The sequence below is a fragment of the Carlito syrichta genome, unplaced genomic scaffold (genome assembly GCF_000164805.1).
Source record: "Carlito syrichta isolate Samal-C Ts95f unplaced genomic scaffold, Tarsius_syrichta-2.0.1 Scaffold315456, whole genome shotgun sequence".
Lineage (NCBI taxonomy): Eukaryota > Metazoa > Chordata > Mammalia > Primates > Tarsiidae > Carlito > Carlito syrichta.
In genome coordinates, this window is record NW_007259552.1 from 174,483 (window position 1) to 188,160 (window position 13,678).

Here is a 13,678-nt window from a genome sequence, read left to right on the forward strand (position 1 = left end):
GGTCTCGAACCTGCGGGCTCAGGCAATCCACTCACCTCAGCCTCCCAAAGGCGCAGGATTTCAGGCTGAGCCACCGAGTGTTTGCAGGTCACAAAGAAGAGAATGACAACAGATTTCTTAAAGCGAATATTTCAAATCTTTTCTCTTTCTGAGTAAAGGAGCATCCTGTGGGGAGGAAAAACAGTGTTTTGGAAGTAAGGGAAGCGTGACCATGCTGGTGTGGGCCCCAGGAAGCAGGGTCAGCCCCAGCACCCAACCTCAGCAAAACATCTGGGGCTGAGCTCTCCACCCTGTGGGCTCCCACACGTGATGCCTGGAAACTGCCACACCTGGACCTGCTGGCCAGCCGGGCCTGTCCACATAGCCCGCCTACCTGGCCGGCTGAGGGGGCTCTGAGGCAGGGGCACCGAGGGCTCTTGCAGACCCAAAGAGTTGTGGGTGGGCCTGTCCCGGCTGCTACCACGAGGGCCTTTGCATCCAAAATGAGGCTGCTGTCTCTGCTGGGAATTCTGGCAGGATGTGGGGAGTACAGAACACTCTGGCTTTACCACCAAGTGAGGTGTATAAAAGACAATTCACTTAGAGCTAACACTTTCTAAAAGTATTCTATTGCCTCACTGCAATTCGACTTAAGTTAAAGTCATAATTCCTGATCATTGTTTCCAACCCCTAAACTTTCCTGCCTCCATTGCCTTCCCTGTTTGCGTTGGGGAGAAGACACGTACACAGTCGTCACAGTCACACACGGCACAACGATCACACACCCACTGATCACTGCAGGGTGCAAAGTAAGAAAAGAGCGGATCTCTTAAGTCAACTATTTTGAATGGCTTCTTTTTTCACAAAATTGCACAACCACGTACCCATCTACTGTGTGATCGCACATACACTCCACAAGTCACACTTCACAAAATTGCCATCACACACCATACACAGTGACACACACTCCACGTGATCACACACTCCGCAAAATTCCACACATGTCACATACAGTCACACACACACACACAACGGATGACGCAAGGAACACTGTAGTGAGCCCAAGGCCAGGTGCTCCCTTCCAGCTGTCTGAGGCGGTGACAAATGGAGTCAAGTCTCCTGTCAGTGTGAAGTGATCAAGCGGGTCTCTGGAACGAATGCGACTGTGCAGACCCTGTCAAGGACACTGGTGTGGCATCACTCAGAACGTTTGTGACACAAGTCACAGTGCTTGATGACAGGCTGCACCTGACGTCACACAGGAGGTGTTTCGTCCACACTTGGGCACCCGATGGTGCAGACAAACTGGACTGGCTGGCATCGGTTTGCATAAAAGTACGTTTGAGGATTTGAGGTTCTGTCATCAGAGATGATATGCAATTCCCAAGTCTTTTTTCTTGGGCCTGGAGGGCTTTGCCTACTGGTTCAGAAACGACGCCTGAAGTAACTGAGGGCTGTCCAGGAGTGAAGTCCCTCGGCCTGAAGCTGGGGGCAGTGTCACTCCTGGGAGAGCACTGCTTCCCCTCCTGTGCCCGATCCTGCGATGCCAGTTCCCTTGGGGTGGTGACCATGGAGTCTTCGGCCTCATCTCCCTCTGCCTCATTGGCAAGCCCTCCTGTACCATCTCTAGCGTCCTGTGGGAGGAAGGAAGGCTACTCTGGGGGGCAGAGGCGGTGCCCACCCACACGGGGACGCACACAGGCTGGGCTGGGTAGTTGGTCATCTGACTGGTGACCCACATGTCGCCGAGACGGACCTGCAGAATGCCCTCTGGTTCCTGTGGCCCAGACAAGCTGTGGTGTGGCCAGCCCTGTGTGGCCAGTGCAGGGAACGCCTCTGCTGACGCCGGAGTCAAGCAAGCAGCGTGGAGCTCCCCTTGCCCTCCCGCAGCAACAGGCACTGGCTGCTCCTGTTCCAGGGTATCCCTCCGTTCCTGCATTCCCTTCTCTGTGGCTGTTGTGCCAGCTCCTGAGACATTGCTTCGTCTCCTCTCTGAACATCAAACTAACCAAACTGCAGCCCTAGCTGTACTGTTTCAGAGTTTATCTTAATAATACCATGCTCGGGTCATTCAATCAACAGAGGGTGACCGAGCTGCCAGTTCCTGATTAGCCACAGGTGGACATCTGCTTCTATTCCTGGCCATCCCAAGACCTCAGACCCCTCCTCTCACTGCCCCAGGATCTGCAGGCCGAATTCAGGAAAAGCCTACAGAAGCAGCCAAAAGATGAATAATGGAAACTGTCTTACAGGAATGTGACGTCTGCTGTTTATGTGAGGGAGTTTGCAGTTTGCTGTAGAATTGGAAATATGGGGACCTCAAAATGTTACCATTGGCCTGTGATGTATCTTAGAAAACATGTGCACTTACATGACAAAGTTCACTCTCAAGAATCCTATGGGGGCCAGGCTTGATGGCTCAGCCTGTCATCCCAGCCCTTTGGGAGACCGAGGCGAGTGGATTGCCTGAGCCCACGGGTTTGAGACCAGCCTGGGCAACTTGACGAGACCTCATCTCTACAGTTAAAAAAAATTAGCCGGGCATGGTAGTGCATGCCTGTAGTTCCGACTCCTTGGAAGACTGAAGTGGAAGGATCACCAGAGCCCAGCAGGTCGATGCTGGGGTGACCATAAGCATGCCACTGCACTCCAGCCTGGGTGATGGAGTGAGACTCTAACTCAAAGAAAAAAAAGAATACTATAGATTGAAGCTCACGAACCCATGATGGGTGAACAAAATGTGGCCCATCTGCACAGTAGAGTGATACTCAGTCACGAGTAGCAGAGTGCAGACACCTGCCACACCATGGATGGACTGCAAAATGGGAGTGAAGGAGCCAGACACAGGAGGCCACACAGTGTGCGCACCACTTGGTAAAGTTGCCAAAACCACCGAAATGTGTGACTTTTATGATATGTAAAATACACCTCAGTAAAGCTGTTTTTATTGGAAGGAGGAGGAGGAGGAGAAGAATGGCCAACTGAGGACTCTTCTGGCCCAGTTAAAATGAGAGCGTTATTAACGAGTTACACAATGTTAGCACTGAAGGAAGCTAGGGAAGAAGCTCAGAGAGAAGAGAGCAAAGCCCAGGCTGGTTCCCTGCATGGGCATCACAGCCTCAGCTTCTGGGTGGCCTCTGGGCAGCTCCGGCTCCAGCCAGGGCTGCCCCCCCCCCACACTGGGGCCACCGGGCCGTGAGATGTTGGATCTGCCTAACCTGTGTCTGTGTGTGATGTGTGGGTGGGATTGGTGCTGGCAGCAAGCCCGCAGCCTAGGGGAGGTGCCTGCATGCAGGGCACACCCCCTTCGCTGGGCAGGTGTTCCCACGAAAGGCATCCCGTCTGGGGTGATTCAGGAGTATGAAGCCCCCTCCTCTGACCCCGCCACACTCTCTCCCGGACAGCCCCTGCCCCTGTGGATGTACTTTTATGACACTTGTATTAGCAAATGCGTTAGAATGAGATTGCTCCTAAACCTGCTTCTTCCTGGGGTGTCTGTAGGCAGTGAGCATGCTTGTGAGACCTGAAATGCCACCTGTTGTCGAGTGGGGCCTGCCTTTGTTTTCTGGCTGGGGACAGATGGCTGTGGGCCCCACTCTCTTTGCATGTGTCCTTGTCCTTTAGTGTGTGGCGAGTTTAATTGCCGCCTTCCAACCACAGGGAAATCCTTCTCGGTTAACCAGGCCTCTTTCCTTGTCAAATGCTCTTCCAACCTCAGCCTGCATCCACATGGACAGCAGCGACTTCCAGAGACACGACCCCAGCAGGCTTTCAGATGTGTCTGCCCAGCGGCTGTGCCCTGAATGCCCGTGCTGGCCACCTGACACAGACCTGCCCAGGCGGGTGCTGGAAATGGACCAGGAGCTTCTGCAGTCGGGGGTCATCGCCCTCCCAGGTGAGCGTGAGCATCGCCTGCCCAGGTGAGTGCACACCCAGCTCTCCTTTCGGCAGAGCTCATGTCCAAGTCCACAGCACAGGCTCTACCCTGCCACCTCTCAGCCTAAAAACCCTGGCAGCTGCCACCTTTCACGATGCTGCTCTGCCTCTGCAGGGACTCGCGACCGCCAAGGCAGGGCAGTGGTGCAAGTCTGCACGAGGAGCCCGCTCTGGACTGGTGAACACGCGTCCTGTGCCAAGCTGACCCAGCTGCTGATGTACCTCTGCGGCGTCCCCAGGTGGGACCAGGGCCAGGCTCTGCCCTCTCAGACCCCCTGGGCTCCAGGCCCACAGCAGAAGAGGCCAGCAGGAGACTGGGGTTAGGGGGACCAGGGTCCATGGCCAGACCTTGTGTTCTCCCTACTTTGTCTTTCCTGAGCAGTCAGTACCAAAGAGCTTCCAGCTTTGGTCTCTAGAACAGCAACTCCTGTCCTCAATACAAATTCATGACAGTGGCACCAAAGATTGAGCACGTTTGGCTGTGGGACAGACAGACACACTCCTTTTGACCAGGACTTGCCACTAACATGGCATCTGTGTGTCCACTGCCCTTTGGGTGAGGGCTCCATCATGTCACTGGTTTATCCCGAATGCCATGTGTGCACTTTGAGATCAGTGCCTAAACACAGCTTACTTACAATATTAATTAGCTCTGGAGTTAGAGCTGAAGAAGTTTCTCAAAGGACACTGAGATTTTGGAGAATGAATATATCAACTCACCCTAGCCTATTATTTTTCCTTGTTTAGTACTGAAGTCTCCAATCAGCCTCAGAGACACAGTTTTTAATGGGCGTTTTCAAAGGCGTGTGATGGCACTTTTGGTTCCAAAAGATGTTCCAACAGTCTTAAATCTGCTCTGGATAAGTAGCTTTTGTTTTGAGAACAGGCAGTCCACCTGCCATCAGAATCAACCTCTAGTTCATATTAAAGCCCAAACAAACCAGTTCAAGAAAACTCCAGTGTCTCTGCTTCCCTGCTGGAGTGGGAAGGGCCTTGGTGGACATTTTGGAGAAAGTACTCGCCAGCTCCTTGTGCCCAGACACAGTGCTTACCCCAGTTAGATGATTACAGGAATGATAACGGCAGTGTTTCCAGCTGGGGAAGAGCTTCCCTCCAACCCAGGAAGCAGCCTATTGGCATGTGGTTTTGTTTTTTTGAAAGCAGGATTTATTGAGGACAGAACTCCCACAGTGGGAGAGGACCCGAAGGGGCTGCCCACTAGTGTGTGTTTAATGGAGAGGACTCCCAACTGCTAGAGCCGCAAGAAGTCTGGGTGGCAGGCAACTCCTCGGAGACAGAGGAGCTCGTTTTGGTCAGAGAGCTAACCTGTTGTGGCTAAGACCATCTGTCTTGCTCTCCCAGAAAGGAGGTTCAGGACCTGGGACTGGTCGTCTTGGTAGATGCGCGCAAGAGCCCAGCCTCATCCGCACTCTCCCAGGCGCTTGCAAGATTGCAGGTACGGCTGGGTCCTGACAGCCCTGGGGCGCCGGAGTGTCTCAGCACCACGGCCGCTCGTTCCTTCCCAACACACAGACACCAGTGCAGACTGGGATGGATGGGCCCTATGCCGTGAGGCCTCTTGCCTGAGGCTTTCCCGTGGTGTCTAGCTCTTCCTCCTGCAGTGCCAGACACAGACACTGGGAAGGCTGCCCTGGCTCAGCCACTGGGTCTGGGATGCACCGACCTCTGGGGCCGCTGCAAACCCGAAGCAAAGCCAGCTAGACCCAGGCTGTGCTGGCGTCTGTAGCAGCAGGGGCAGAGGTGGTTCCTCCCACCAAGCACACCTGTCTGCCATCCCGCTCTTTGGGATACGGGGTGTGTGTGTTGCCCCCTAGAAAAAGCATGGAAGGTGAAGGAGTGGCTACAGCTCACTGGGGTATGAATCCAAGAAAGCTTAGGGACAGGGTCAGCGTGGTCACTGTGGTGCCATTCGGAGCCATGAGACACATTGACAGAGTGAGTTCCTGACTCAAAAACAAAACAAAACACTCACACCAACATCCAGAGGACATAGGAAGTGCCTGGAAACAGGAGGAAGGCATTGTGGGATGGAGCTAGGGCAGCATCTCCATCAGACTTGGGGCCCGGCGCTGTGGATGGGATCTTTCCCACAGCCCACCCATTCCTCTGTGCTGTTCCTGCTGGAGGTGCAGGCAAGGCTGCTGTCCTCACCAAGGACGCTGAGTTAGGGATGCAGAGGAAGGTGTGTGCAAGGAGAAGAAAGACGTCAGTGACAGTGGCTGGCAGAGTGCAGCACCCACACTGCGGGCAGCCGTCCTCTCCCCTCATCCTGCGGCCAGTCCTCCTCCCCCCACATCTTGGGCCAGCCCTCCCCGCCCCCACCTTGAGGCCAGACCTCCCTCCACCTGAGAATGACCCTGCCTCTCCTCCCTCATCTTACATTGGTCCTTCTGGCCGTCCCTCTTATTCTCACAGACAATGGTTGCTCCTGGGAAATCTCCACATCCTGCTTGGGACAGGTTCAGTCATGAGGCTGCCTCAGAGAACAGGGTCCACAGGTCGGGCTTGGGCTGGTATTCCCAAGGACTGGCTGGGCAGATGTGGCCAAACCGGTAGAGCACAACCAGCCTGGGGGCAAGTGACAGGGCCCTGGACTGGAAAAGGGCCAAGGGGGCTCCCTGCAGTCAGGAGGGGTCCTGGGAGGAGAGAGCACGGCTGACATCCAGACAGAAAGCACCACAAGTCGGGGTGGGGCATGGGGGGTGTTCAGTGCAGCTGGAGAGGAAAGCCCCAGGGAGGTCTGGGGCGAGGGTGGCATGGTGGGATGCTTGGAAAACTCCACCCTCCCTCCAAGGGGAGGCACTGTTTTTTTTTGTTTTGTGTTTTTGTGTTTTTTTTGAGTTGGAGTCTCTGTCGGCCAGACTGGAGTGCAGTGGCTTGCAGCCTCGACCTGCTGGGCTCCGGCGATCCTTCTGCCTCAGCCTCTACAGGTGCACGCTACCACACCCAGCTGATTTTTGATTTATTGTAGAGATGAGGTCTCGCCAAGTTGCCCAGGCGGGTCTCAAACCCGCGGGCTCAGGCAATCCACTCACCTCAGCCTCCCAAAGCGCGGGATTGCAGGCTGAGCCACCGAGCCCGGCTGGGGAGGCACTTTTGAAAGGCGATCAAGGGCTCTGGGCAAGAGACACAGGCCCGAACCAAGGCCCGGCAGAGCGTGAGCTGTCCCTGGTGGGCGCCTGGGCAAACGGTCTGAGCTTCCCGTCCACAAGGAAACAGAAGTCAAGGAGCAAATTCTTAGAGAGGAAGCAGGTCTGAACCAGAAGCTGCCTGGGCACTCTAGATGAACGCTGAAGAGCCCAGCCTGCTGAACAAACCTGATGCAATGAAGTCAGGATTTAAGACTGGATAAGTGGGCTCGTTGTTCATTTTCTCCTAAAAGCTCGCATTACGTTACTCCAGAGCTCAGGTGAGCTTCTCTCACACAAGGAAAGTGCACCTTGATTGCCAACCTTGATTTTCATAAACATGTCAGAAGCACTTAAGTTTCTTATTTACCTGTGTCCTACCCAGCTTTTGGGTTTAAAAATCAGAAACCAAGAAGTTTTATGTTAGTATTCTGCTCAAGGCTTGGAAATTCCTTTGAGATTCTGGTCTTTCTCAACTGCAGTCAACTTTATATAGCAGTGAGGACCGAGAAATTGGAAGTTTAAGAAAAAGGCAGATGCGTGCTTTTCAGAAAGACTGAGGGGCATTCTCATTAATGATGGGAAGAGTCAGTGACCCTGAGATGTCCTCTGAATATGTGATTTTGTTAAAAGAAGATTTTCAATCTGAACTTCCAGTTTGATTGTAATCAGACTGGGAAAGACAGTATTTGTTTATATTTCAGAAATGCATTTCTCTAAAGTTAGTGGCTTAAGCTGATTCACCACAGATCAATAAATTAGTTCAGCACCTACATAAAAAGCAATTTGTGAAGACGTGATCTTGTTGATGGAAAACAAAAACAACTTCTCTGTGTTTTTGCTTCCCAAACCAAGCTAAAATGTCTACACAGTTAAGTGAAATTTTTGTGAAAAAAGTAACTAGAAGGCTAGGTCAAGTTCCTAGCAATCCTTTCATCTACTTTGTGTGCTTATTGGGAAAAATGATATAGTCGGTATAATGATATAATTTAACACAAAAGTGATATAATGTTAAAGACTATAAGAAGGCTGGGATCATTGGCTCAACCTGTAATCCCAGCACTTTGAGAGGTCGAGGCAAGTGGATTGCCTGTCACAGGTTCAAGACCAGACTGGGCAACTTGGCAAGACCTTGTCTCTACAATAAATAAAAAATTAGCCAGGCATGGTAACGTGTGCCTGGTGTTCCAGCTACTTGGAAGGCTGAGGTGGAAGGATCACCAGAGCCCGGCAGGTTGACGCTGGGTTGGCTGTGAGCGTGCCACTGCACTCTAGCCTGGGTGACAGAGTGAGACTCCAACTCAAAAATAAATAACATAAAAAATAAAAGACCTGTAAGAGCTTCTCAGCCTCTGTGCTGCACAAGTGCCCTTAGGTGCCTCCAGATTCCACAGGAAGTCCTTGCAGAGCCTGCTCCTGATGGGGCACTGGGGTGTGGACGGGTGTGCCCACAACCCACAATGGTGGATTGTGGTTGCTGTCCAAATGTCCCGAGGAACATGTGGCACGAAACCCACAGACAGTGGAATGCTGGAGTTGCTCCCACAATGCAGTTGTCCCTGTCAAAGGGCCAGGCAGAGACCGCAGCTCACAGCTCCACCACCAAAACTACCCTGTCGTCCTGGCCTCTGTCTGTCCCACACTGCCCCTCACGGGACCCCGCACTCTGGCTCAACCTTCATGCTCCTCCCAGGCATACCCCAACATTCCCAGGCTCCATGCTGGGAGCCCCTCAAGGAGGAGGGGATGCCCCCCACACACAACCAGGGCCACATACCTAGGAGCACACTGATAGCACAGAGGCTAGTCCTGTGGGTGTTTTCTAAAGAGGGAGGACGGAGGCAGCTTCTGCTTCTTCGACATTCAGTAAAAACTTGAGTATTTGCAATGCCAAAAGAATCTGTGGAAAATTATTAGTCAGACTCAAACAGAGATGCGTGAGCTCTTTGTGAGGAGAGTGCAGGCTCCACAGCGGGTTTCCACCAGGCTGTGAACCCGGACAGGCCTAGAGCCCCTTCATTGACAAAATAAGCCCAGAACCCCATGCCTGTTTCTTCGGAAGAACACGTCTCCCCTGGCATTTCTGTTTTTTCCAGACTTGGTTTGAGACCGTGAGGCGCTGGAGACACTTTGGCAGAATCCCTGACTTTTTTGTCACAATTGAGTCTTCTGAGGAACCACCCCATCGGTGTGGTGTGGTTGTAGTCAGCCACAAAGCTGGCTTTGGGCTTCCCTGAGGGCTTGGAGAATTCACAAAAAAGTGTGGAAATAAATCACCATGCTCTTAAATAGCCAGTAGATTAAAGAAGAAATCACAGGAAAAATTAAAAAATGTTCAGAGCCAAATGGAAACAGAAACATAACATACTAAAACTTATAGAATGCAGCAGAAGCAGTGCAAAGAGGGAAATGTATAGCTATAAAATGCTTACATTGAAAAGAAAGAAAAAGCGCAAGCCAACAACCTAACTTTACAACTTAAGGAACTGGAAAAGGAAGACCATCTGAACCCAAAGCTAGCAGAAGGAAAGAAAGAGTAGAGATAGATGAAACAGGAAATAGAAAAGCAAAGGACAAAATGGATGAAATAAAATTTTTTTTCTTTGAAAAGATCAAAATAATTGACAAGCTATTAGTGGACTTAAAAAGAGAGAAAAGACTCATGTTACTAAAATCAGAAATTAAAGTGATGATATTACTATTGATTCTACAGAATAGAAAGGATTATGAGAAATTATTGTGAATAACTGTACATCAGCAAATTGGATAGTCCAGATGAATTCCCAGATGCACACAGCCTACTGGTTCAAATCACAAAGAAATAAAAAATTGTATAGATCTATGCTGGTAAGGCGTTTAAATCGGGAATTTAAAAATCTCCCAACAAAGAAAAACCTGGACCTAGTGAATCCTAGTGAACAATTAAAGAAGAAATAACTCCAGTCCTTTTCAGCTTCTCAAAAAAATTGCAGAGGAGGACACGCTCACTAGTTCATTTTGTGAGGCCAGCATTACCCTGATGCCAAGGCACCAAAGTAGAAACCTGCAGACCAGTATGGAAGTTGATGCAGAAATCCTCAATAAAAGCAAGCAGGTTGAATTCATCAGCCAGCAGCACACTGAAAGACATGACCAAGTAAGATTTATTCCTGAAATGCGAGGATGGGTCAACACATTAAAACCAATAAATGTAATACATCACATAAACAGAATGAAGGGGAAAATACTGATCACCTCAGTTGATACTAAAAAAGGGCATGTGGTAAAATTCAGCACTCTTTCATGTTAAAAACACTCAACTAACTAGACTTAGAAGGGAACTACATCAACATAATAAAAGTCATATGTGAAAAACTCACAAGACATCATACTCCATGGTGAAAAACTGAATGCTTCTGCTCTAAATCAGGAACAAGGCAATTATACTCAACATACTACTGGAAGTTCTAACCAAAGCAGTTAGATGAAAAAAGGAAATAAAAGGCATCCAAATTGAAAAGGAAGAAGTAAAATTATCCCTATGATATGATCTTATATGCAGAAATCCCTAAAGATTCCATAGAACTGTTAAAACTAATAAAGTAAATGGCCGGGTTCGGTGGCTCAGCTTGTAATCCCAGCATTTTGGGAGACCAAGGCAGGTAGAGTGCCTGAGCCCGCAGGTTCGAAACTAGCCTGGACAACGTGGCAAGACCTCGCCTCTACAATAAATCAAAAATTGACCAGGTGTGATAGCGTGCACTTGCTGTTCTGGCTACTTGAAAGACTGAGGCAGAAGGATCACCAGAGCCCAGCAGGTCGACGCTGTGGTGGCTTTGAACATGCCACTGCTCTTCAGCCTGAGTGACAGAGTGAGAACTAAAAAAAAAAAAAAGAAATAAAACTAGATTAATTCAGCAAAGTAGCAGGATGCAAAATCACCATGCAAAGATCAGTTGCACATCTATACACTAACAATGAACAATCTGAAAAGGAAATTAAGACAATTCACTTACAATAGCATCAAAAAGAATCAAATACTTAGGAATTAACCAAAAAGGTGAAAGACTTGTACACTGAAAACTACAAAACATTGCTGAAAGAAGTTAAAGGAGACATAGATAAATAGAAAGACATCTTCTGTTCAAAGATGGGAAGACTTAATGTTGTATTAAAGTAGCAATATTAACTCAAAGTGATCTACTGATTCCATGCAATCCCTATCAAAATCCTACTAACTTTTTGTTTTTTGGAAATAGGAAAACCCAACCTAAAATTCATATGAAATTTCAATCTTAAAAAAGAAGAAAGCTGGAGGACTTGCAGTTCCTGATTTCAAAACATACTACAAAGCAACAGTTATCAAAACAATATGTTGCTGGCATAAAGACAGAGATATAGACCAATGGAATAGAATAGAGAGCCCTGAAATAGCCCTCACATACATGGTGAAATGGTTTTTGAGAAGAGTGCCAAGACCATGGGGGGAAGGACCATCTAATGGGGAAAGGACAGTCTTTTCAACGAGCTATGTTTGGAAAACTGGATATCCACATGCAAAAGAATAGGGCTGGACCCTTACCTGAACAGCATCTACAAAAATTAACTCAAATGGATTAAAGACCTAAATATAAGACCGAAAACTATAAAACTTTTAGAAACAACACAGGGCAAAAGCTTTACAACCTTGGACTTGGCAATGATTTCTTATATATAACACCAAAGGCACAGACAACAACAACGAAAAGTAAACGAATCTTTCTGAAAGCTTAAAAATTTTTTACATCAAAAGACAACTATCAACAGAGGAAAGAGGCAGCCCGCAGAATAGAAAGAATCTTGCAAATTGCATAACTGACAAGGGATTAATACCCAAGATGAACAGAGAACTCCTAAAACTCAACAACAAAAGCAAACAGCTCAATTCAAAAATGGATAAAGGACGTGAATAGACATTTCTCCAAAAAGATATACGCATGGCAATGAACACATGAGAAGATGCTCAATGTCATTAGTGATTAGAGAAATGCAAATCAAAACCTTAATTAAACACCACTTACAATCAGTTAAGGTAGCTCTTATTAAAAAATTAGTGTTGGCAAAGATGTGAAGAAATTGCATCTCTTGTACACTGTTGGTGGGAATGTTGAATAGTGCAGCCACTTTGGAAAACAGTTTGGCATAGAATGACCATATGATCCAGCAATATCACTTCTGGGTACATACTCAAAAACTCGAAAGCAGGGTCTCAAAGAGATCTGTATCGCCATGTTCATAGCAGCATTATTCATAGTAGCGTAAAATAGAAGGAATGCTTGTGTCTGTCAAGAGATGAGTGGGTAAGCAAAATGTGGTATATATACAATGAAATATTATTTGGTCTTAAAAAAGGAAGGAAATTCTGACATAGGCTATAGCATGGATGAAACTAGACATTATAGTAAGTGAAACAAACAAAAGGACAAATGCAGTTTGACTCTATTCATGCATAGTAAATTACAGACACAGAGAGTAAATTGATGGTTGCCTGGGGCCAGGGGAAGGAAAGGATGGGGAATTATTGTTTAATGGGTATGGAGTTTTAGTTTTACAAGATGACAAGTGTTATGGAGATGGATGGTGGTGATGATTGTGCTACATTGTGAATGTGCTTAATATGGCTGAACTGTACACGTAAAATGGTTATGATTATATTTTACACAGTAGGAAACTGGAAAAAATGCACATCTGGGAAAGGACTTATATGCAGAATATACAAAGTCTCAGAATTCAGCAATAAGAAAACAAACAAGCCCAGAAAATGTGTCAAAATATTTTAATGTACTTCACCAAAGATACACAGATGGCAAATAAGTGCATGAAAGTGCACTCAGCATCATTAGTCACTGGAAAAATGCAGCTGAAACTGAAATGAAGTGCATACAAAACGACAACAACAAACAAAAAACCAAACCACAGCACGTTTGGGATTGCTGATGGAAGGGCAAAATGGTGCAGCCTCTGGAAACATGCACTTACCATCTGACCTGACAGTGACTTTACCCTTGATTGCCAAAACCCAGAAATGATCCAAATAGCCTTCAGCTGGTGAGTGGGTGAATAAACTGTGTGTGTATATAATGCAATACCACCCAGCCAAAACAAGCAAAAATAAAAAAAAGAGAGGAACAAAACCTTGAAGTACTCAACATAGATTAACTCCTAACACCCTGTGCTAAGTGAAAGAAGTCAATCCTTATGACCATGTGCATATAATATCTGGAAAGTACAAATTCATAGAGACAGAAAACAGATCAGTGGTTGCCAGGGGCTAGGAATAGGGGAGGGCTTGAGTACAAAGGGGAACAAAATAATTTTGGGGTTGCTTAACAATTTGTTGTCTTGATGATGGTGGTAAAATATGCTTTTGTCAAAATTTATGGAACTGTACACTCAAAAGGTTGAATTTTAGTGTATGTAAATTATACTTTAATAAAACTGATTACATTTTTTAAATCATAAGGGCAAATGATTTACATTCAGAGCAAAGTCAATTATGTATTATGTATTCTAGGTATTCTGGGAGAATATAATAGAAGTAGCACCACTCAAAATTAAAGTTGAAAATGAAAAATTTTTAAAACGTGTTTAAATTT

At 47.5% G+C, this 13,678-nt stretch overlaps 1 protein-coding gene across 1 annotated transcript in view; it reads left to right on the top strand.

Annotated features, from left to right (window-relative positions):
- Window positions 1–13,678, top strand: part of PLEKHG4B (pleckstrin homology and RhoGEF domain containing G4B) — a 62,002-nt gene that overhangs the window by 12,716 nt on the left and 35,608 nt on the right. Inside the window, 3 exon segments of the mRNA XM_021706332.1 lie at window positions 3,680–3,874; window positions 4,031–4,154; window positions 5,278–5,371. Coding sequence (XP_021562007.1) covers window positions 3,680–3,874; window positions 4,031–4,154; window positions 5,278–5,371 — 413 coding nt within the window.